Source organism: Lepus europaeus, chromosome 15, assembly GCF_033115175.1.
Source record: "Lepus europaeus isolate LE1 chromosome 15, mLepTim1.pri, whole genome shotgun sequence".
In the NCBI taxonomy this organism is placed as follows: Eukaryota; Metazoa; Chordata; class Mammalia; order Lagomorpha; family Leporidae; genus Lepus; species Lepus europaeus.
Window position 1 is genome coordinate 56,918,302 of NC_084841.1, and position 25,235 is coordinate 56,943,536.

Genomic DNA, 25,235 nt, shown 5'->3' on the forward strand with positions numbered 1-25,235 from the left:
GTTTGAAATGTGCGTGGGTATTTTACTACTTTTACTTATCAGGATAATTAGGCACACTCGTGTTTGCTTCAGGAACACTTTTTGCTACTCTGTGAACAACGTCGGCATCCCGACAGGACAGGTGAGTCTAAGTGATCCTTTCCATCTTGGCTGCAGGCCCGAACGTCACCGATGTCGTCCAATGATGGAAGATCCAGGACTCGCGACCGGGGCTACAGCGAGGTCCCCGGGGACGCGCCCCGTGGAGACGGCACCCTGAGAACCCTGCAGAGCCTTCAGGACAGCGAGCTGGCCCTGAGTGCCGATCCCCTGCCCCCGCCCCCTCTCCCGTTACAGCCACCCTTCGGCCCCGACTTCTACTCAAGTGACACCGAGGAGCCGGCTGTCGCCCCGGACCTCAAACCTGTCAGGCGCTTCGTCCCCGACTCCTGGAAGAACTTCTTCAGAGGCAAGAAAAAGGAGCCGCAATGGGCCAAGTCCGTGTCTGACATCAGGTACATCTCCGACGGCGTGGAGTGCTCCCCTCCAGCCTCCCCGGCCAGAGCCAACCACCGCTCCCCGGCCAGCTCCTGCAGAGAGCCCGACGGTGGGTCCGGAGGAACCTTCCACTCCCGCAAAGAGGCGGATGCCATGATCGCCCACGATCCCGACGGCTCCCTGGGGCGACACACGCAGTCGGCCCGGACCTACAGCGAGAAGGTGGAGGAGTACCACCTGCGCTACTCGTACATGAAGTCCTGGGCCGGCCTGCTGCGGCTGCTGGGCGTGGTGGAGCTGCTGCTGGGGGCCGGCGTCTTCGCCTGTGTCACTGCCTACATCCACAAGGACAGCGAGTGGTACAACCTGTTCGGCTACAACCAGCCCTACGGGGTGGGAGGCGCGGGCGGCCTGGGCAGCATGTATGGGGGCTACTACTACAGCGGCCCCAAGACCCCTTTCGTGCTGGTGGTGGCTGGCCTAGCCTGGGTAGCCACCATTATCATTCTGGTGCTCGGCATGTCCATGTACTACCGGACCATTCTGCTGGACTCCCACTGGTGGCCCCTCACGGAGTTTGGCATCAACGTGGCCCTGTTCATTTTGTACATGGCTGCAGCCATAGTCTATGTGAACGACACCAACCGCGGTGGCCTCTGCTACTACCCGTTATTCAACACGCCCGTGAACGCGGTGTTCTGCCGGGTGGAAGGGGGCCAGATAGCCGCGATGATCTTCCTGTTTGTCACCATGATAGTGTATCTCATCAGCGCCCTGGTGTGCCTCAAACTCTGGAGGCACGAGGCGGCCCGCAGACACCGGGAGTACATGCAGCAGCAGGAGGTAAGGGATCTCACACTCTGCTTTTTCCTGTCCTCCACTCCCTGCTTAAAAATGTGTAGCCATCTTCTGTTTGATTGTTTGTTTATTTATTTATTTATTTTGACAGGCAGAGTGGACAGTGAGAGAGAGAGAGACAGAGAGAAAGGTCTTCCTTTTTGCCATTGGTTCACCCTCCAATGGCCGCTGCGGCCAGCCATTGAGAAGCCAGGAGCCAGGTGCTTCTCCTGGTCTCCCATGCGGGTGCAGGGCCCAAGGACTTGGGCCATCCTCCACTGCCTTCCCGGGCCACAACAGAGAGCTGGACTGGAAGAGGGGCAACCGGGAAAGAATCCGGCACCCCGACTGGGACTAGAACCCGGTGTACCGGCGCCGCAGGCGGAGGATTAGCCTGTTAAGCCATGGCGCCGGCCTGTTTGATTGTTTATATATTTATTTATTATTGAGAGAGTTAACAGAGAAAGGAAAGTCTTCCACCTGCTGCTTCCCTCCCTAGATGACCACAGCGGGGAGCCACGAGCTGCTTCTGGGTCTCCCAAGGACTTGAGCCATCTTCTGCTGCTTTTCCCAGGTCATTAGCAGGGATCTGGGTAGACAATGGAGCAGCGGGGACTGGAAGCAGGGCTCGTAGGGGTTGCTGATGCATCGTAGGCCATGGCTTTACCCGCTATGCCACAATGCCAGCCCCCGGTCTTTTTAATGAGCTGAGTTTCAGAAGTCCTGGCTCGGTATCTGACACGCCTTTAGCTGGGCTAACTCACACTGGGGTTGCCTTTGTGAAAGCCAGATGAGAATACAGTGAACCATGTTCGATTTTTCTGGATTTCTGAGAGCTGGCACTGAGCATGTACCCTGATAACTTACCTAATGTGGTTGATATTTCACCCTTATTTTGGACATGGATGTTCCAAAATCAGAATGGAAGTCTTGTACTTGTTTTTATTTCTAGGATTTAATAATTAAATGTAATAATAGTAATAAGGGGAATAAATAATAATACCTGAAGGATATAATTGAGTAAAATCTGTATTTAAAATATTTTAGCTAAGCAATGGTAAAAATGTTAAGGTCTATTCTTCTAGCCTCATTGCAACCTGAGATAAGTAAGTGTTTTTGCTTTCTCCTAAGTCAGTGTGTAGAGCAGAATCTCCTATACTACTGAATATTCTAATATTTACCGGAAACTTTTCCTTAATTTTAGGTTAACTATATCATGAGTTTTTTTCCCATAACTTTTTAGATACTCTACCATTGCACTACTAGAAATAGAATGAAACTATAAAGAAAAATTAAATCCTGTCCTTAAAAAGGCACACATTTTCATATACTTGTCTATTGTGTTTTTAATCTTTTCCATGAATCTGGAACATAACAACAAAAATAATTGGTGTTGTAAAAAATTTTTTATTTATTTTCGTTTTATTTGAAAGACAGAAAGATAGACATACCTTCCATCTGGTGGTTCATTTTTCAAATGCCCACAGCAGCCAGGCCTAGGTCAGGCCAAAGCCAGGAGCCCAGAACTCAATCCAGGTCTCCTATAACTGGTGGCAGGGACCCAAGTGCATGAGCTATCATCGGCTCCCTCCCAGGGTGTATATTTGCAGGAAACTGAATTGTAAGCAGAGAAGTGAGGTCTCGAACCAGGCACTCCAATATGGTATGTGGGTGCCCCAAGCAGCAACTTAACCAACGTGCCAAGCACCCACCCAAACAAATAGTTTTGTTTTTTGTTTGTTTTTGTGTTTTTTAAAATATTTATTTTTATTTATTTGAAAGACAGAGTTACAGAGAGAGGTAGAGACAGAAAGAGAGGTCTTCCATCCTCTGGTTCACTCCCCAGATGGCCACAATGGCTGGAGCTTCGTCGATCCGAAGCCAGGAGCCAGGAGTTTCTTCCAGGTCTCCCACATGGGTACAGGGACCCAAGGACTTGGGCCACCTTCTACTGCTATCCCAGGCCACAGCAGAGAGCTGGATCAGAAGAGGAGCAGCCGGGACTAGAACCGGCGTCCATGTGGGATGCCGGTGCTTCAGGCCAGGGTGTTAACCCACTGCACCACAGCGCCGGCCCCAAACAAATAGTTTTGTAACAAGTTTTCTATGTGTAGTACAAAGAACCTCAACACGTTTCAATGTGATCTGTACTCTATAGTCAGAGAATTTATTTATCTTTCTAGAACTCTAATATCTACAAATTTATCTAAGCACTTTTTTTTTTTGACAGGCAGAGTGGATAGTGAGAGAGAGAGACAGAGAAAGGTCTTCCTTTTTGCCGTTGGTTCACCCTCCAATGGCCGCTGCAGCCGGCGCATCATGCTGATCCAAAGCCAGGAGCCAGGTACTTCTCCTGGTCTCCCATGTGGGTGCAGGGCCCAAGGACTTGGGCCATCCTCCACTGCACTCCCGGGCCATAGCATAGTGCTGGCCTGGAAGAGGGGCAACCGGGATAGAATCTGGCGCCCCAACCGGGACTAGAACCTGATGTGCCGGCGCCGCAAGGCAGAGGATTAGCTTGTTAAGCCACAGCGCCAGCCTATCTAAGCACTTTTAAGCATGTTTCTTGAATTTACATCTCTACAAAATAGAGAATTTTAAATAGTAATCAGTATGAAATCCAGATAGTAAAACTCATACCCTTAATTATAATTTTATGCTAGTTTAGCAATATAATATTTCAAAATAATAACATTTTTAAAAGATTTATTTACTTAATTGAAAGAATTATGGAGAGAGAGGGGGAGAGACAAGGAGAGAGAGAGAGAGATACTCTTTCATTCACTGGTTCACTCCCCAAATGGCCACAACAGTCAGTACTGGGCCAGGCTGAAGTCAGGATCCTGGAGCTTCATCCTGGTCTCCTATGTAGGTACAGGGGTCCAAGGACTTGGGCCATCTTCCACTACTTTGCCAGGCACATTAGCAGGGAGCTGGATCAGAAGTGGAGCAGCCGTGATTTGAACCTGAGCCCACATGGGATGCCTGCACTGCAGACAGTGGCTTTACCTGCTACACCCCAGTACCAGCCCTGAAATTAAAAAAAAAAAAAAAAAAACATTTCAAAATTCTACACGGATATTAGTTTGTCACCTTTGACACTTTTACATATTTTTCCTTTTTCAATAAAAACTCACTGAGACTTCGTCATGCTTGATTAGTCACCCTGATGCTGAAGGCTGTGCCTGTCTGTGTGGCTTTACTCTATTGATTTATAAGGTAGACGTCCCAGCACTTCAGCTGATGAGGTAATAGGAGCTAGGAGGACACAAAGTCCCTGGCTGATTCAAAGTCCCCACCCTCTGGTATTTCCTACTCTTGTATCTGCTCCGGATTGACGGCAAATTCAATGGGTCCTCTGTGGCCTGTTGAGTACCAGGTTAACGAGCAGGAGGAGCATCTGTCAAGTTGAAGATCAACCTCCATAAAATTGAGGTTAGTTTATGAAGGCAGATGCATGGAAATATTTGCAAAGTACCTTCATACACCACTGAAAAATCATTTTTACTCTTTCTGTTCCAGATAAATGAATCGTCATTGCCATCGAAAAGGAAAATGGTAAGAATAAAGTTTACTGCACATTATACTTTGGGTTTGTTAGATACTTTTCTCTCCTATTTACATATCTACATAGAAGAGACATCCATCTGTGAAAGTGTACCTATTACACTGAGTTATTTTCTGTTTCTCTCATCTGGCTTTGTAATGCCATATGTCACATCTGGGAATTTCTGTTCCACTGTTTTCTAGCTGTGCCCATAGGTATGCCTTTGTTTCTTCATCTGTAATATGGGAATAATAACGCAGTTTTCTTTTTTTAATATCTATTTATTAATTTGATAGAGTTACAGAGAGAAGAGGACAAACAGACAAAGAGAGATATCTTCCATCTGCTGATTTACTCTCCAGATGGTCACCATGGCTGGGTCTGGGCCAGGCCAAATCCAGGAGCCAGGAGCTACTTTTGGGTCTCCCGTGTAGGTGAAGGGGCCACGCACGTGGGCCATCTTCTCCTGCTTTCCCAGGCCCTAGCAGGGAGCTGGATCAAAACCAGATCTGCTAGGACACAAACCAGCGCCCATATGGAATGCTGGTGCCAGAGGCAGTGGCCTGACCCACTATGCTGCAACGCCGACCCCAGCAATAATTTGTGCCTCATGAGTTTGCAGAGAGGATTCAGTGAGTTGCTATTCATATAATTATTTATAAACATGTAATAACTGAATATATTTTAAGTCATTTTTATATCATTAATTTTTTTGCAAGATACTGTGCATTATCCAACCTTTGAATTTGTTTGACAAGAGATTGTATTTCCTTGGTTCAAAATTCAAAAAGGTCTGTAATACAATCTCTTCTCTCATTTTCATACCCACCTGGAGGGACCAGTACTATCAGTATTGTGTATTTCCTTTCAGAAGCACTTCAAAAAATTCATGGAAAATGGAATTAAAAGATACATTTAGGGGCTAGCATTGTGGTGCAGCAGGTTGAGCCAGTTCAAGTCCTGGCTGCTGTGCCTCCTATCTTGCTCCCTGTTAATGCACCTGGGAAAGCAGTGGAGGATGGCCCAAGTCCCTGAGCCCCTGCCACCACCTGGGAGACCTGGAAGAGGCTCCTGGCTCATAGCTTCAGCCCCAGTCGTTGTGGCCATTTGGGGAGTGAACCAGTGGATAAATGATTTCTCTCTGTGTGTCTTTCCTTCTAACTCTGACACTCAAGTAAATAAATAGATTTAATAGATCTTTTTTAAAAGTTTATATGGCACAGAGTATTTTTTAAATCAATGTGTAGTTACTTCATGCTATATTTTCCATGAACTTTTCTTTCTTCTTTTTATTTTTTAAAAGATTTATTTATTTATTTATTTGAGAGGCAAAGTTACAGAGAGAAGGAGAGAGAGAGCAAGGTCTTCCATCCACTGGTTCATTCCCCAGATGGCTGCAACGTCCAGAACTGGGCCAATCTGAAGCCAGGAGCCATGAGCTTCTTCCGGGTCTCCCACGTGGATGGCAGGGGCCCAAGCACTTGGGCCATCTTCAGCAGCTTTCCCAGGCCATTAGCAGGGAGCTGGATAGGAAGTGGAGCAGCTGGGATGCCAACCAGTGCCCATATGGGATACCAGCACCACAGGCAGTGGCTTTACCCACTGTGCCACCGTGCCCACACCTCAAATCCAGGGGAAAAGAAAAGCAGACAAAAGATTAGCAGAGCGTGGTGTGCATTCATCAAGGACTATAAATAACTTGCTTAGGGATTGGTTTTTCTTCAACATCTCCCGGGAAAAGCAGTTAATCAATGATGTCAGAGCATCCTCCGGGACCTGTAACCAGCCACGGTTTTTTTGTTTTGTTTTGTTTTTGTTTTTTGACAGGCAGAGTTAGACAGTGAGAGAGAGAGACAGAGAGAAAGGTCTTCCTTTCGTTGGTTGACTCCCCTAATGGCTGCTACGGCCGGTGCACTGAGCTGATACAAAGCCAGGAGCCAGGCGCTTCCTCTTGGTCTCCCATGCAGGTGCAGGGCCCAAGCACTTGGGCCATCCTCCACTGCCTTCCCAGGCCACAGCAGAGCTGGATGGGAAGAGGAGCAACCAGGACAGAACCGGCGCCCCGACCGGGACTAAAACCTGGGGTGCTGGTGCCACAGGCGGAAGATTAACCTAGTGCGCCACAGCGCCGGCCAGCCACGTTTTTTTTTTAGAGTCAGTTATGCTAAAGTATTTCTAACCTGTGTGAGGTCATACAAACCGGAGAGTTTCGCTGGATTTTTGCAGGTTATTCATAGATCTTCAGAAGTCAGTGGACGTTTGACAGGCGTGGGTGAGTGAGGCTGCCGTCAGCTGATCTGCAGAATATTGAAGCAGTCTTTCTCACGAGGCAGCACGGACCTAGTGTTACAAACCCACCCACTTAAACGAGGGTCAGAGAATTGCAGCTCTTCTCCTGGGACATTCTCCAGACCAGAAGTGCGGTGGGATTTGTTTCGGGTTTTGCAATGTTTGCACAGCCTTCCCCTGTCGAGCCTCCCTAATCTAAAATTCCAAAAGTCAAAATCTGAAAGTTTTCAATTGTTGTGTCAGCACTCAAAAAACTGTGGACTGTGGAGCATCTGGCCTGCTCAACATGTGTCCCTGGGGGAGCCCTCTGCCTGCCTGGGGGAATCTCAGGCATTAATCATGGACTCTGGTAACGTTAGAGATGAGAGGCCTGATAGAACAGTCGGAACTGCCAGCTGTAGTTCGCCGATGAATTTCACCCTCTTCCCTGCTTCCTAGCAGAGAAGATGATCACCCCGAGTAGCAGTGCCGAGTGAGAGCGAGGACCTGAGTCTGGGTACGCACTGCCCAGCTCTGTGATCCTGGGGAAGTTTGCTCAGCTTCTCAGAACTTCAGTTTCCTGTCCCTTGTTTGGACTATACACTAGGCTTTTTTTTTCTTTTAAAGATTTATTTATTTATTTGAGAGGTAGAGTTACAGAGATGGAAAGACAAAGAGAGAGGTCTTCCATCTGTTGGTTCATTCCCCAAATGGCCACAACATCTGGAGCTGAGCCAATCCGAAGCCAGGAGCCAGGAGCTTCTTCCGGCTCTCCCACACAGGTGCAGCAGCTCAAGCACATGGGCCATCTTCTACTGCTTTCCCAGGCCATAGCAGAGAGCTGGATCAGAAGAGGAGCAGCCAGGACTAGAACTGGTGCCCATATGGGAATGCCAGTGTCAGAGGCGGAAGCTTAGCCTACCATACCATGGTGTTTTTGTTTTTGTTTTTACAGGCAGAGTTAGACGGTGAGAGAGAGTGACAGAGAGAAAGGTCTTCCTTTTCCGTTGGTTCACCCCCCAAGTGGCCGCCGATCCGAAGCCAGGAGCCAGGTGCTTCCTCCTGGTCTCCCATGCGGGTGCAGGGCCCAAGCACTTGGGCCATCCTCCACTGTACTCCCAGGCCACAGCAGAGAGCTGGCCTGGAAGAGGAACAACCGGGACAGAATCCAGCACCCCAACCGGGACTAGAACCCGGGGTGCTGGCGCCAAAGGTGGAGGATTAGCCTAGTGAGCCGCGGCGCCGGCCTTTTTTTTTTTTTTCCTTAAGATTTATTTTATTTGAAAGGCAGGGTTACAGAGACAGAGAGAAACAGATCTTCTATCTGCTGGTTCACTACCTAAATGACCTCAATGGCCAGCATTTGGCCAGGCCAAAGCCAGGAGCCTAGAACTCCATCCAGGTCTCCCATATGGATGCAGAGGCCCAAGTGCCATCATCTGCTGCTTTCCCAGGCGCATTAGCAGGGAGCTGGATGAGGGCAGAGCAGCCAGGACTGGAACCGGTGCTCTGATATGGGAGATGCCGGCGTCACAGGCCACGTCTTAACCTGCTGCCCAACGCCAGCTCCCTCTGACTTCTTAAAGCTCCCTTGTTATATAAAGAGTTAAATCTTGTCAGTAGGAATGGGCAGTTGAGGAAGATGTGTGGTTGTTTCCTGAGAAAAACTTTCCCTACACCAAAAACCAGTGAGATCACTTGGGCACTCACTGCTCATGACTTTGACCAGGAAGTCGGAGCTTGGAGCCCAGGCCGCTGCTGAGACCCAGAGGCTCACCCGCCCCGGCCACAGGGCAGCTTCCTCAAGCGAGTGCCTGCCCGCAGCGCTCTGAAATATTTAGAAGCTAGAGAGGTCATGAAATCGAAACCCATTCATTGGAGCCAACGGAGAGTCACGTAATTTTTTAACATCAGGATTCATTTTCCAGATGAAGCCTCCAGGAGTTTATTAGGATGAAGAAACGGCCTCCTAACCAGCAGGGAAGGCAGCGGAATAAATGCTCGCAGCCCAGTGCGTTCCTGCGATGCCCTCGCTCACTGCCGGTCCCACTCTCCCTGGGCGCGCTGTCCTAGGGCTAGGTGATCTGGTTTCATTTCCACCCTGTGCACAGCGCCCGGCTTCTCCCCTTCACAACCTTTCCCCTTGGCTGATCGGCCAGCAGCCCCCGTGTCTGATCCCACCCCATGGGGGTGCTGGCGGTGAGTTGAGAGCTGGTAGTTTTTTTACAATGAGCTCCTGTTAACCCAGACCTCAAAGCCAGTCTCAGAGTAAGGAAATCAGGAAACAAAGGACTTCAAAAGCTGCCCAGTGAGATAAAGAGCGAGGTTTGAAAATCCCATTTTGTGTTTGTTTTCAATGAGGTGGGGGCCCTCCCAAGCCGCTGTGTTTGGTTTTGCAGGCTTAGTTCAACAAGCACTTCTTGAAGGCTCAAGGGGAGGAAAGGGGAGAGGCCACTGCTACAAAGACCGCAGGCCCCCAAGGGGGAGGCTTTCCTCCAGCATGCGTCTGCGCGTCTGGTGTGCCACCAGGAGCTCAGACAGCAAGCTGCAGGGGTGAACATAGTGCGTGTGCAGTTTTCCTTAACAAGCCAGATGGTTCTGAGTTCTAGCTGCGGCTTTTCCTCCGAATAGCTGTGTGACCTTACGGAATTCACTTAACCTCTCCGAACGTCCCTTCTTCCTGTGTGGAGCAGAAAAGTGGGAACCCCTTTTCTGGCATCCGCGGTCCTCACCAAGTTGGTTGACGATCTGGGCACTGCCCAGTGGAACCCTGGACGCTCTTTTCCAGCTCCCAAGCTCTTCACCTGCCCGTTCCAGAAGGCATTCCTCTGGCTCATCTAGACCTGCTGCCTCCGTCATCTCCTTAAGCCTGACTCTGATACTTGCTCTCTGGGCTAGTGCATCTTATATTCTCTTTCCCTCTTTTGGATGCAGACTTTTTTTTTTTTTTTTTTTTTTTTAAACTAAAATGCCTCTGAGAGCCCGAGGCAGTGCAGCAACAAGGATGACATAAACTACCATCTGCATCCAGCATCCAGGATTGATAGTAACTCTTTTCAGGGAATCACAGGTGAAGAACACATGGGCAAGTTCAAGACACCCGTGGCCTTTCTTTCTTTTTAAGATTTACGGAGAGAGATGGAGTGTTGGGGGAGAAAGAGATCTTCCATCCACTGGCTCGCTCCCCTAATGTCCACAGCAGTCAGGGCTTGGCCAGGTCAAAGCCAGGAGCCAAGAAGTCTATCTTGGGTGGGTCGCAGGGGACCCAACCATCTGGGCCGTCCTCTGCTGCTTTCCCAGGTGCATTAGCAGGGAGCTGGATAGGAAGCAGAGCAGCCAGGGACTCAGCTGATGCTCCCATAGGGGAAGTCAGTATTGCAGGCACTGGCCTAACGCACTGCACCAAGATGCCAGTCTTAACTTTGCAGCCCCAGCAAGGTCCTCTTTAGATTTCAAAATGCAGTAAATGATGGCTAAGTAATTGAGTCCGGCTGCCCAGATGGGAGACCTGGATGGGTTCCTGGCTCCTGCTTCAGCCTAGTCCAGCCCCAGTTACTGTGGACATCCGGGAAGTGAACCAGTGGATAGGAGAGCTAGCTCTCTCTCTGTCCATCTGTCTCTCTGCCTTTCAAAACAATAAAGTTGTCAGGAGCTGGCATTTAGCCTGTAGTGACGATGCCTGCATCCCACATTGGAGTGCTTGAGTCTGGTACCTAGATCCAGCCTCTGAGTCCAGCTGCCCATCACTGCAGACCCTGGAAGGGAGCAGCAATGGCTTGAGTAATTGGAGACCTGCATTGTAATTCTAGCTCTGGCTCCAGCCCAGTCCCAGATGTTGCAAGCATTTCAGTAACAAACCAACAGATGGAAGATTTATTCTCTCTCTGTCTCTCTCAAATCAATGAAAAACAATAAAAATCCAGTAGTCCCCCCATATCTATGTGGGGGAGGGGATGCTCCAAGACCCACAGTGGATGCCTGAAACCACACAGAACCTGTGTATACTGTGTGCTTTCCTGCATAAAACAAACCTGGGATAAAGTTGAAGTGATATACTAGGATCAGGAAGAGATGCAACAATAACTCATAATGAAACAGCGATTATAATAATATAGTGTGATAAAAGCTATTCAAAACCCAGGAGTTGTTTATCTCTGGAGTTTGCCATTTCACATAGACTGTAGGTTGCTGAAACCACAGATGAGGGGATCCCGCACTGAAGATCAGAAAAGGCGTCTTTCTGAAGGCGGCTTTGTTTTCTTCCCTTCTTAGACAATGAAAACGATATAACTCATTTAAAAAAAAATTTTTTTTTTTTGGACAGGCAGAGTGGATAGTGAGAGAGAGAGAGACAGAGAGAAAGGTCTTCTTTGTCGTTGGTTCACCCTCCAATGGCCGCTGCGGCCGGCGCATCTCGCTAATCCGAAGCCAGGAGCCAGGTGCTTCTCCTGGTCTCCCATGCGGGTGCAGGACCCAAGCACTTGGGCCATCCTCTACTGCGCTCCCGGGCCACAGCAGAGAGCTGGCCTGGAAGAGGGGCAACCGGGACAGAATCCGGCGCCCCAACCGGGACTAGAACCCGATGTGCCGGCGCCGCAAGGTGGAGGATTAGCCTGTTAAGCCACGGCGCCGGCCAAAAATTTTTTTTAGTATTTATTTATTTACTTGAAGAGTTACAGAGAGTGGGAAAAACAGAAAGAGAGAGAGGTCTTCCATCTGCTGGTTTGCTCCCCAAATGGCCAGGGCTGGGCCAAGCAGAAGCCAGAAAACTAGAACTCTATCCTGGTCTCCCACGTGGCTGCAGGGGCCCAGGTACTTGGGCCATCTGCTGTGACTTTCTCAGGTGCATTAGCAGGGAGCTGGATCAGAAGTGGAGCAGCCAGGGCTTGAACCATCACTCATATGGTACGCTGGCGTTGCAGGCGGGGGCCCAACCCACTGCGCCACAGTGCCAGTTCCATGTAACTCATTTTTGATCTCACTGCTCAACAGCTACTTATAATGGGTCCATCTCAAGTTTCCATTGTCATTTTTTTCTCTTTCTATGTAAGTTGTCTCGTTCTATTTTTATTCTTAAATTTGTTATTTTGAACTACATTTACAAATTTTTTCTTTTCATTTCATTGGAAAGGCAGAAAGAGACAGATACAGAGATCTTCCATTGGCTGGTTCACTCTGCACATGTCTGCAACAGCAGGGCTGGGCCAGGCCAAAGCCAGGAGCCCGGAATCCAGTCCAGATCTCCCACATGTGTGGCAGGGGCCCACAGTACTTGAGCTGCCTCGCAGGCTTCACATTCGGAGAAAACTGGAATCGGAATTGAAGCTGAAACTTCAACCCAGGCACTCTGATATGGAATGCGGACCTTCCAAGAAGTGTAGTCTTTTTTTTTTTTTTTCCTCAATATTTATTTTTATTATTTGAAAGCCATGGCGACACAGAGAGAGGGAGAGAGAGAGAGCGAGATCTTCCATCTGCTGGTTCACTCTTCAAATGGCTGCAACAGCCAGGGCTGGGCCAAATGGAAGCCAGGAGCCTGGAACTCCATCCTGGTCTCCGTTGTGGGTGGCAGGGACCCAGGGACTTGGGCCATCATCCACTGGCTTCTCAGGTTTGTTAGCAAGAAGCTGGATCAGCCGGGGATGTGGGTGTCACAAGCAGCAGCTTAAGCTGCTGTACCACAAGCATCGTCTAAACTGCTGGGCCAAATGGCAGACCGTGAACCACCACTTTTTATTCCTGAACACTTACGGGATAGGTCCTGAGTGTTCAAGTCCCTGGCTTGGACAGTTCATCCTCCGCCTCTGACAGGTGCATCCTTGGGGTTGAGAGTCTTTTTTACCTGTTGTGTACTCCCACATTCAAATGCAAGTTCCTTCCGCTACTGCAGAAACATTCACAATACCGTTGTGCCCAGGAACATGTGAATCTGAAGGGAAATGTTACCATCTCCACTTTTCTTCTTCCTGCCCCCCTCTCCACTGTCTTCTAGGAACAATTCCGGGTAATCTTTTTGTGGGTGTGCCTGTAGTTCAACATAAATTCCTTCTTTCTCCCAAACTGCAGTGTGAAATGGCCACCGGCGACAGACAAAGAGACCCAGAAGTTAATTGCAAAGAGCTGAGAACAACAAAAATGAAACCTGAACTCCTGAGTGGCCACATCCCCGCTGGCTACATCCCTAAGCCCATCGTGATGCCCGACTACGTGGCGTGAGTGTCCGTGGGAACTCCTCGGAAGGGAAAGGTTGGGGAGAGGGGGTCTCCTCTGGGCCTTCCATCTTCTTGTCTCCAGAGTGATACTCTGTGTTTGGGGGTGGGCACTTGGCACAGCAGTTAGGACAGCCGGTGAGATGCCTGCATCCGGGTCAGAGTCCCAGCTGCTTTCCCACTCCAGCGTCTTGCTATTGTAACGTGAACTCTGGGAAGCAGCAAGTGCAGGCTCTAGTAGTTAGGTCTCTGCCACCTACATGGGAGACCCATACTGTTCAGCCTCGCTCAGCCTCAGCTGCTGGAGGCATTTGGGAGTGAACCAGAGACATCCATCTATCTCCTTCTCTCTGTGTGTGTATGGTGTGTATCTTTCAAATAAATTTTTTTTTTACAAATCTAAGAAAAAATACTCTCCTTAAAATCATTTATTTTTTTTAGAGATTTATTTATTTTACTTGAAAGTCAGAGCTACACAGAGAGAGGAGAGGCAGAGAGAGAGGTCTTCCATCAGCTGGTTCACTCCCCAATTGGCTGCATCGGCTGGAGCTGTGCCCATAGAAAGCTAGGAGCCAGGAGCTTCCTCCTGGTCTCCCACACGGGTGCAGGGGTCCAAGGACTTGGGTCATCTTCTGCTGCTTTCCCAGGCCACAGCAGAGAGCTGGATTGGAAGTGGAGCAACCGGGACTCGAACCGGCACCTATATGGGATGCCAGCGCTTCAGGCAGTGGCTTTACCTGCTACACCACAGCGCTGGCCCCTCCTTAAAGTCATTTATATGAAAAGTTGCTTGTTATCTGACAAGTGATACAGGTCGAACATCTCTGGTTCAAAAATCCTAAATCTGAAACATTCCAAAATCTAAAACCATTGGAACACCAACATGAGGCCACAGTGGAAAAATTCCACTCCATGAAACTTTGTTTTGTGCACAAAATTATTCAAAGTGTCCTATAGAGTGTTTGGGCAATGTGTGTGTATAAGAAATATCGAATTTCCTGTTTAAACGTGCTTCCCAGCCCCCAGTGTCTCATTGTGTGCATGTAAATATCCCCAAATCCGGAAAGGTCAAACTCTGAAGCCCCTCTGGTTCCTAGCGTTTGGGGTGGCATTGACCTGAGGGCGCAGGAAGGCCGCGGAGGACCAGCTTGGGTGTCGCCGAAAGCTCAGCTTGGGTTCCTGTTCTTCCCAGCAAATACCCGGCCATCCAGACGGAGGACGAGCGCGAGCGCTACAAAGCCGTGTTCCAGGACCAGTTCTCGGAGTACAAAGAGCTGTCGGCCGAAGTGCAAGCCGTGCTGAGGAAGTTCGAGGAGCTGGACGCCGTCATGAGCAGACTGCCGCACCGTTCCGACAACCGCCAGGTCAGGCCGCGTCTCGGGCCGGGGGGCAGGGGTGCGCCCCCTGCTGGCGGCGCCCGGGGACCGGCGCGGGGGCCTGAGAAACCGCCCGCCCGGGTCAGCCTTGCGCTCCGACGGTGGAGGGGAGGGCGTCGGGGCGGGGCGGGGGGCGCCGCGGGCGGAGACCCCGGCAGCTGGCGTGGGCGGCGGCCTGCACCTGCACCGGAGCGCTGGGAAGGGCTTGCTGGCGCGTCGGGGCTGCGGAAGCTTTGGCTGTCGTGCTGGCCTTTTCTGCTTAGATTTCTCACTTTTTTTTTTTTTTTTGGTCAGGTGTTTATTTCTTTAAGTAGTTCACCTATTATAAATCCACCCCTTCGGGCCTCTGAGTCTGTTATTTTTAATCTGCACAACAGTTGCAGCCATCGCAACTCAGTCGGCCACCGTAGGGGGTACCCTGCGCCCCGCGTGGCCATTCCGGCCCCAGGCCTGCCCAGGATCCAGCCGTTGACCTGCCTTGCTTTGTCTGGAATGTTTCTGGGAAATGCGGTCTCAGTGATCTCTTGTTGTCTGACCTCTCCCAGTTAGCACAATGTTTTCACTGCTCCTCTTAACTTTCTTTTAAAAACGTTTATTGGAGCCAGCGCTGTGGTGTAGCAAGTAAAGCCACTGCCTGCAGCGCTGGCATCCCGAATATGGGCGCAGGTTCTAGTTCTGGCTGCTCCACTTCTGATCCAGCTCCCTGCTATAATCTGGGAAAGCAGTAGAAGATGCCCCAAGTCCTTGGGCCCCTGCACCCGCTTGGAAGACCTGGAAGAAACTCTTGGCTCCTGGCTTCAGATTGGCCCAGCTGTGGCCATTGGGGCCATTTAGGGAGTGAACCAGTGGATGGAAAACCTCTCTCTCTCTCTGCCTCTGCCTCTACCTCTACCTCTTTGTAACTCTGCCTTTCAAATAAATAAATTTAAAAAAATAAGAAAAACTGTACTTTCTAAAAAAAAAAGTTTTTTTATTTATTTGAAAGATAAAGTCACAGAGAGAGAGAGAGAGAGATCTTCCATCTGCTGGTTCACTCTCCAAATGGCCCCAAAAGCCACAGCTGGGCCAATCTGAAGCCAGGAGCCAGGAGTTTCATAAAGATCTCCCAAATAGGTGCTGGGGCCCAAGCACTTGAGGCATCTTCTGCTGCTTTCCCAGGCCATTAGCAGAGATCTGGATTGGAAGAGGAGCAGCCAGGACTCGAACCGGTGCCCACATGGGATGCTGGCATCACAGACAGTGGCTTAACCCATTGTACCACAACACTGGCCCCTAATTAAAACTGACACAACTTTCCAAGGGATGTCAAATGCCTTTATGTGAACACATACACCTACGTGTACATAAATTCTCCTGAAAACTTGTGTCAGGCATCTTGGTTTCAGTTCCAGCTTTTGAAGTGTACGTTTTTCAATCAGTTCTGACTGTGAGCTGGCTAAGCCAGTGTCACTGTGCAGCAGTGACATTTTCCCATTCCTGGAGCGATTGGGGTAGTGTTGGCCAAGAGACATCAGCACGGGAAGCCGGAGAAATCGAGGGTTCAGGTGGCACCATTTGGAAAACACCCAGGTCCGCAGGTCCCAGCAGGGCGGGCCGGTTTATGGGCCCCCCAGCCACTGCACGTGGGAGGGAGAAGCCCCCAGGAACTCAGATCAGCACAGGCTGGGGAGCAGGGGGCTGGCTGGGATTAAGGCTGCTGCCTGTGGTTGGGAGCGGGGCCTGGATTCTCCCCAGTGCCGCTGCACAGACCGGCTGCACTGGTGACCTCTCAGGTTTAAGGTGACCTGGCAAATAAGATAACCAAAGTAATGGGCCCACAGCCACTGTCAGTATCTCCTGCAGGCCTTAACTGAAGCAGAACTAAGAACTGCCTCACACAAGTTGATTTCTGAGCCTTGCACCTGGCAGTGTCCCACAAGACCCTGATCATTTTCTGCCTTGTCCCAGGCAAAGCACAGGTGGCCTTTCAAGGCCGGGGGCCCTCTGGAGGCACAGGTCCCTCACACCTGGCTGTGCACCCTTTAAAAATAGAAGAGTTGGGCCCAGCATTGTGCACAGCTGATAAAGCCACCACCTGTGATGTAGGCATCCCAGTTTGAGTCCAGGCTGTTCCACTTCTGATCCAGCTCCCTGCTAATGGCCTGGCAAAGCAGCACAAGATGACCCAAGTGCTTGGGCCCCTGCAACCCACATGGGAGACCTGGAAAAAAGAAGCTCCTGGCTCCTGGCTTCGGATCAGCCCAGTTCCAGCCATTGCAGCCCTTTGGGGACTGAACTAGGGGACAGAAGACCTCTCTCTCTCTTTCTAGATCTGAGTTTCAAATAATTTTTTTTTTTTTTAAGCAAAGCGAACACAAGACTTCTGTGTGTCTGTAAAGTAGGAACACTGGCCAAATAATCCCTCCAGTCCTCCCCACCTCTTAGATTCCATTTCTGTGACAAACCCCCTAGGGCAGGTTTCCCGGCTCTGGTCTCTGCCTGCATTTCACACGTGGCAAGCCCAGCCCCAGCAGCCGGTTTCTTCTGGTCCAGGCCCTGCTGCTATCCCAGTCGTGACCCTGGCGTTACCAGGTTCAGTGTTGCTGCTGCCAAGCAGTGCAAGCGCAGCCTATCTCATGGTCTTATCTGGAACAGACAAGGAGGAGTTCCAGTAAGTGGGGAGAGGATGCGGGTAGCCTTGGGGAATGTGCTCCGGAGACGGAGACGCTGCTGGAACTGGAACTTCCACACTCCGTTTTCTGTTGTCAGATTTGCAGTGTCCAGCAGTCTCTCTGCAAAGGTTTGCATGGTTAATAGGAATCTGCTCCCTTCGGGGAGGTCTGACCCTGGAACAAACTCTGGATTTATTACAAAGCTTTGAGTAAAGATAGGAGGAATGTTGCAGTAGCTAATTTTTTAAAAAAAGATTTCTTTCTTTATTTGAAAGTCAGAGTTACAGTGAGAGATGGAGAGACAGAGAATCTTCCATCAGCTGGATCACTCCCCAAATGCCTGCAACAACCAGAGCTGGGCCAGGCCAAAACCGGGAGCTTCATCAGGGGAACCAAGCACTTGGGCCCCATCCCCCCGCTGCTTTCCCAGGCACATTAGCAGGGAGTTAAATCACAAATGGAGTAGGTGGGACTCAAACCGCTGCCTGTATGGGATGCTGGTGTACCAGACCATGGCTTAACCCACTGTGCCACAATGCCTGCTCTGTGGCTGTTTTCAAAACTGCAAATGTTGGCCGGCGCCGTGGCTCAATAGGCTAATCCTCTGCCTTGCGGCGCCGGCCCCTCTTCCAGGCCAGCTCTCTGCTGTGGCCCGGGAGTGCAGTGGAGGATGGCCCAAGTGCTTGGGCCCTGCACCCACATGGGAGACCAGCATAAGCACCTGGCTCCTGCCTTCGGATCAGCTCGGTGCGCCGGCCGCAGTGCGCCGGCCGGGCGGCCATTGGAGGGTGAACCAACAGCAAAGGAAGACCTTTCTCTCTGTCTCTCTCTCTCTCACTGTCCACTCTGCCTATCAAAAAAACAAAAAACAAAAAACTGGAATTGTTTCCACCTCTTCATCCTGATGCCTAGGGAATGGAAGAATAACTTCATAAAGAGGATGAGCTGGGGTAGCAGCTGGGGTGTGGTTGTAGGTACCAGCCACCTTCTAAAGATGCCAGCTAAGTGAAACATCTTACAGCCTCGTGAGGTCATGACCCCCATCTTCCCAATGAGGGGACTGAGTCTTAGGATGTATAAACACTTGTCTGGGGCCAGCCAGCTGGCAAGCAGTGATCCTAGGACTTGGCTCTGGTTTCTCCCTGGATCCCAATGCCTGGCAGAGTCAGCCCTCAAATATTTGTCCAGTGAATTGAAGTTTTGCAGGGAAATAGTTTCATGATCATCTTAGGTAAAAATTGTTTTTTTTTTTTTTTTTTTTTTTTTTTTGTGCTTTGAGACATGATTTGAGTAAATGTAAGTTTTTTTAAAGAAACCTTTTATTTAATGAGTACAAATTTCATAAGTACAACTTTAGGAATATAGTGATTCTTCCAATCATACCCACCCTCCCACTCCCACTTTGTCCTCCCTCTCCCATTCCCAGTCCCATTCTCCACTAAGATTGGTTTTCAATTAACTTTATACACAGAAGATCAATTCTATACTAAGTAAAGATTTCAATGATTTGCACTCACACACATACAAAATATAAAAAACTGAGAACAAGTTTTGCAGTTAATTCTCATAGTACAACTCATTGAGGACAGAGGTCCTACATGGGGAATTAGTGCACAGTGACTCCTGCTGTTAATTTAACAACTAATACTCTTATGTATGATGTCAGTGATCACCCAAGGTTCTTGACATGAGCTGCCAACACTATGGAGGCCTTTTGAGTCCACAGTCTCCACTGGTATTTAGGCAGGGCCATAAGCAAAGTGTAAGTTCTCTCCTCCCTTTAGAGAAATGCAAGTGTTTTAATGCAAGTGTATATGTGTTATTTTTAGGAACATGAGAGAATTTCAAGAATCCATGAAGAGTTCATGAAGAAAAAGAACGTGAGTAAAACAGTTTGCTTTTTCAACGTAGGTGCTTACACGGGGACACGGGTGATCCCTGGCTGACTTCTTTGAGCTGAAGCACGATCGTCCCCCGACCTTAGCTGGGGCTTCGCTCTCTGAGATTTAGTTACCTGCAGTCAGCCGCGACCTCAAACGATTCAGTAGCAAATTCCAGAAATAAGCGGTGCACCAGTGTTCAGTGCACACCGTCCTGAGCACTCAGGTGGTGGAGTCACCAGCTCCATCCTGCCCTGAGCGCAAGTCACTGCTTTGTCCCTACACTACCTGCACTGTTAGCCACGAAGTTGTGATCTTGGCTGTCAGAATGCCCGTCAGGGTATCACAGTGCTTGTGTTAAAGTAACCTATGTTTTGCTTACTAATGGCTCCAAAATTGCAGCAGTAATGACTGGCAGTTTATGAGAGTATATTGTTATTGTTGTTTTATTTTGTTATTGCCAGTGCATCTCTTTGATCCGAACCCAGGAGCCAGGTGCTTCTCCTGGTCTCCCATAGGGTGCAGGGCCCAAGCACTTGGGCCATCCTCCACTGCACTCCCAGGCCATAGCAGAGAGCTGGCCTGGAAGAGGGGCAACCGGGATAGAATCCGGCGCCCCGACCGGAACTAGAACCCCATGTGCCGGCGCCGCTAGGCGGAGGATTAGCCTGTTGAGCCATGGCGCAGGCTGAGACAGATCTTCTATCTGCTGGCTTACTCCCCAAATGGCTGCAGTGACCTGGGCTGGTCCAGGTCGAAGCCAGAGTCTAGATCTCCATTCAGGTCACCCACATGGGCCATCTTCTGCTGTCTTCCCAGTTACATTAGCAGGAAGGTGGATTGGAAAAAGCAGCTGGGACTCCAACTGGTACTCCAATATGGGATGCTAGTGTTCTCACTAGCAACTTAGAAGAAAATTTCATTTGTTTGAATGGCAGAGAGAGAGAGACATCTTCCGTTCATTGGTTTCCTCCACAAATGCCTACAAGACCCAGGGCTGGGTCAGGCTGAAGGCAGAATTTGGGAACCCCAATCAGTCACCCACATGGTGGCAGAGACCCAAGTCCTGGGGCCATCTTCCACTGCTTTCCCAGGAGCATTAGCAGGGAGCTGGTTCTGAAGCGGAGCAGCCAACACTTAAACTGGTGCTCCAGTATGGAATGCAAGTGTCATAAACAGTGAGTTAACTCACTCTGCCACAATGCCCACCCCTGGTCACTTTTTCTTTTTCTTTTTCTTTTTTTTTTTTTTTTTTGCAATCTCTCCTGAATACGCCCTGTTGTGTTGCTTTTACAACCTTAGAGAAAGAACACTGATGTTCAGTTCTTCATTTCACCCACATTGCCTTCCAAAAGGAGAACTTAATCTACAATTTTCTAACTCTGTCCTTAGCGGAATATCGCAAATCAGTAGGAGCTAGAAAGAACTGTTATTAATATTTTCTGTTTATTATTTACTCTTTAGTTGTACTTGAGATGTCTAAAGATGCCTCAGCTCTTTTTATTTCTCACCTAATTTTGCTGTGAACCTAAAGCCTAAAAAAAGGACCGACATTGTGGCACAGTGGGTTAAGCTGTCACCTGTGACACTGGCATCCTATAGGAGCACCAGTTCCAGTCCCGGTTGCTCCATTTCCCGGGAAAGCAGCGCAAGATGGCCGAAGTGCTTGAGCTCCTGCCCCTCACATGGGAGACCCAGCTGAGCTCCTGGCTCCTCCTAGCTTTGGCCTGAACCAGCTCAGGCCGTTGTATCTTTTTGGGGAGTGAACAAGCAGATGGAAGATTTCTCTGTTGCTCTGGCTTTCAAATAAATAAATAAGTAGATCTTAAAAAAAAAACAAAAAACTGCTCTGAAACATAAGGTCTGTTTTTTTTTTTTTTTTTTTTTTTTTTTTTAAGTAGAAAGCAAAATAAGTCAGGCACAGAAAGAAACATCTTGTGTGTTCCCACTTCTGTGTGGAAGCGAAAAAGTTGATCCTGAAGAGGTGGAGGTGGACCAGTGGCTAGGCTGGGAGGGTGTGAGCGGTAGGGGTGGAGAGAGAGTGGTCTGTGGACCCTTGGGTGCAGCTGGATAGGAGTTCCTTCTTAGGCTGCACTACACAGTGGGATAACTATGATTGACAATAAGTAATTGAATATTTCAAAATAGCTGACATGATTTTGAATGTTCCCAGTACAAAGAATTGGATAGATATGCCAGTTACCCTGCTGTGATCATTACACATTGTACACATGTATGGGAATGTTACATTGTTCCCCCTAAATAAGTGCAGTCATTATATATCAATGTCGATTTATATATTATATATTTATTAATATAATAAATACATAAATATTTTATATATTTTTAATAATGTAGAGGGGTAGGCATTTAGCCTAGTGGTTAATACACCATTTAAGACGCCCATATCTCACATTGGAGGGCCTGGGTTCAACGCCTGGCTCAGAATGCTGATTCCTATTTCCTGCTAATACACACCCTAGGAGGCAGTGATGATGGCTCAAGTAGTTGGGTTTCTGCACCCACATGGGAGACCTGGATTGGGTTCCCAGCTTCCGCCCCTTGCCAGGCCTGGGTCTACTATGGGTCTCTGGAGACTGAATGAGTAGATGGGAGCACTCTCTCTCGCTCCTTCTCAAATCAATCAATACATTTTTCCAAGTAAAAAATATATATAGTAATAAACCACAGAAACATGCCTTGCTTCTTCTTCTTCTTCTTCTTCTTTTTTTTTTTTTTTTTGTTACTACAGAATTAGCTGTTGCTCTGTTAACATCTGTGCTGGGTAGTTCTGCCTGTAGGGTCATTTTCTGGTTGCAGTAGTTGTATGTTTCTGTAGTCATCAGTGAGGAAGCTGGGCTAAATAATAGCTGTGTCTCTTTTACAGGACCCTTCATTTCTGGAAAAAAAAGAACGCTGCGATTACCTAAAGAACAAACTCTCCCACATAAAGCAAAGAATTCAAGAATACGATAAAGTAATGAATTGGGATGTACAAGGGTATTCATAAACTGTATTTGAAACCACTTTTTTTAATAGTGAATTTAGTATTTATTTACTGCCTTTTTGATACTCATCTCTGTGGTAGAGGAGCAGGCGCTGTCTGAATTAGCTTCCAGCTGGGTAACCCAGATGTGATGGTAACCAGTGTGACTCAGACATTCAAAACACGGTCAGGATTCCCCACAGGCTCTGCTGCGAGTGGAGGTCTTCTGTGTCCGTGCGTGTGGCTGCACGGGTGTCTGTCTCCTTTAAATGTGGCGTCGTCTCAGAGACCCTGCCCTTGTCGTGTGACAAGCCCGCCAGGCAAGGCCCAAGGTTTTCCTAGGGAAAATTTTTCATAAGAGAAATCGCTATGCATTCTACCCAAGGGGGGGGGGGGGGCGGGGCGGATGACACCTTTTCACCGTGTCGGTTCTCCCCAGAGAGGGGTTTGAACCCCAGATCTACATTTTCAAATTTTGTCATCCTAGGCAGCTTGGACTCTGTGCCCGTTTCCCCTCCTGATAGTATCGACCTCAGGGGCAGGAGGGGAGAGCAAATAAGTTCACATTTGTAAAATATTTAGAACAGAGCCGGCACACCGGGAGCGTGAGCATTATATTACTGTTGGTGGGTTGAGTAAACTACGTCCAGTGAGCCTCAAGACAGCATCCTTAATGAGCAAGCTCAGCCGGCTACCAAAACACCAGGTCTCGTGCCTTCCTTTGTGTGTGTGTGCTGTCAGCACTTACCACACGTGGACTCAGGCAGGTGCTTCTTGGGAGTTCTATGTCCCATGGGTGCAGCACGGCCGCCTGTTTTGAACCAGTTTCACTGTGCACCTGCATCTGTTCCCACAGCCCAGCCTGTGCGGCAGGCATCACGTAGCATCGCATGGCTGTTGTTACCTTTCTCCCTGCTTTCAGGAGCACCCCCAGGCCCCTGGGATGCTACAATTACATAGAATCTCCCTTGGGTTTGTCGGGGTGCTTCATCTTTCCAAGAATTATCTTGGCTTTAGGGTTTTATTAGTGAGAATATTTAATTAGTATGAACAAAAATGATTTTCTAAGTTCGTCTTCATCGGATCCTGGTCAGCGGTCTCTATCTCATAGATCATCTCCCAGGTGTAGAATTAGTTTTTGCCAGGGACAGTTGCCATTCAAGCAGTATTCATAGGAGCTTTCTGAAGTGCTCAAACCAAGTGGAAAAGCAGAAGCCCAGAAGGTGTTGGTCACTGCATGGACTTCCTGGTTTTACTTTACTACTGTCGACTATTAAAATACGAATCCTGCGGTTCGCAGACTGGAGGAACTATGCTGTCTTAAGAGGTAGTATTGGGGCTGGTGCTGTGGCGTAGTGGGTAAAGCCATTTGCAGCCATCTGGGGAGTGAACCATCGGGTGGAAGACCTCTCTCTTCCTCTCTCTCTCTCTCTCTCTCTCTCTCTCTCTGCCTCTCTGTAACTCTGCCTTTCAAATAAATAAACAAATCTTTGAAAAAAGTAGCATTAAGAGAAGCGTGAGGCCCTTAAAGAGCCCCAGTAGATGAACCTCACTTTCGCTTTTATATTTTGTGAACCTATGTGAACATTTTGCCTTAAGAGCACCAATGCTTTAAAAAAAATTTTTTTTAAGAAAGTCAGAGGGAGACAGAGAGGGACAGGGATCTTCCATCTGCTGGTTCATTCCTGTCCAGAGCTGGGCCAATCTGAAACCAGGAGCCTGGAGCTTCTTCCTGGTCTCCCACGAGGGTGCAGGGGCCCAAGCACATGGGTCATCTTCCACTGCTTTCCCAGGTGTAATAGCAGGGAGCTGGATTAGAACCGGTGCTCATATAGGATGCCAGCGTTGCAGGAGGCAGCTTAACCCACTGTGCCACAACGCCAGCCCCACCAATGCTTTTTAAAAGAAAAAAGATAAAGTATCATGTTGGTAGTGTGTAAATGGATCGAATAATGTTGAAATGAAGTGTTTAAGGAAATTAACTTTGTAAAACTGTATTTGACTACTGTTGTAAATATTAAGCTTTGAAAACCAATGCTGTAAAATCCGATTCTGTAAAAACGTTTATCAATACGTAAGAGTTTTAAAGTTTCCGTTCCCTGTCATTTTGTGTATGTGATCTATTGTTTGCTTTTGTAGAATTCCTGTGTTCACTTGATGTGTTCTTGAAAATATTTTCACTTATCAGAGAATAAACTGGAAAGTCATGGAGAACCTGTAGGTCGCGATGTTCATGTGACTCATTTTTCCCGCTCACCCATTATTTGCAAGAACTCAAGATCAAGGTCATTGTATGTTTCTTAGGGTTGCCCTAACAAAGTACCGCAAACGGAGTGTCTTAGCAGGACAGAAATGCCTTCTGCGGCGGGAGTCTGAACTCAAGATGCAGCAAGGCCACCTTAGGCCTGTAGGGACCCCTCTCCTGCCTCTTTGGCTTCCTGTGGCTTTCAGGCCACATCCATGTTCCTGTGCTCTCCAGTGCGCCACCCTCGCGAGGCCTACGTCTTCTTGGCTATCGTCTTCCGAGAACACCAGAGATACCGTTCTAACTGCGTCTTCAAGGACCCTCTTTTCAGATAAGGTCACAATGCTGCACAGGTGCTGGAGTTTAGGACCTCAGCATATCTTTTCAGGGAAATCAGTTCAACCCAAATCAGCGTTCTGTTCTGAAACTTCATTATGTTGGTACACCTAAAACTTAAAAAGGAGGGCAGGTGTTCGGCACAGCTGTTAAAGATACCACTTGGGGGCCAGTGCCGTGGCTCACTTGGGCCATCCTCCACCTGCGGCACTGGCATCCCATATGGGCGCCGGGTTCTAGTACCGGTTGCTCCTCTTCCAGTCCAGCTCTCTGCTATGGCCCGGAGTGCAGTGGAAGATGGCCCAAGTGCTTGGGCCCCTGCACCTGCATGGGAGACCAGGAGGAAGCACCTGGCTCCTGGCTTCAGATGGGTGCAACGCCGGCCGTAGTGGCCATTTGGGGGGTGAACCAACGGAAGGAAGA

At 48.9% G+C, this 25,235-nt stretch overlaps 1 protein-coding gene across 2 annotated transcripts in view; it reads left to right on the plus strand.

Annotated features, from left to right (window-relative positions):
* The window catches only part of MARVELD2 (MARVEL domain containing 2), a 29,193-nt gene extending 5,335 nt beyond the window's left edge, over positions 1-23,858 (plus strand). For both annotated transcript variants that reach the window (XM_062212223.1, XM_062212222.1), the window contains exons 2-7: positions 157-1,320; positions 4,837-4,872; positions 13,196-13,341; positions 14,531-14,702; positions 19,195-19,245; positions 22,133-23,858. In XM_062212223.1, the coding sequence (XP_062068207.1) occupies positions 172-1,320; positions 4,837-4,872; positions 13,196-13,341; positions 14,531-14,702; positions 19,195-19,245; positions 22,133-22,255 (1,677 nt within the window). In that variant the 5' untranslated portion in view covers positions 157-171 and the 3' untranslated portion in view covers positions 22,256-23,858. The remainder of the gene's footprint in view (positions 1-156; positions 1,321-4,836; positions 4,873-13,195; positions 13,342-14,530; positions 14,703-19,194; positions 19,246-22,132) is intronic.
* Positions 23,859-25,235: the final 1,377 nt, after the last annotated feature.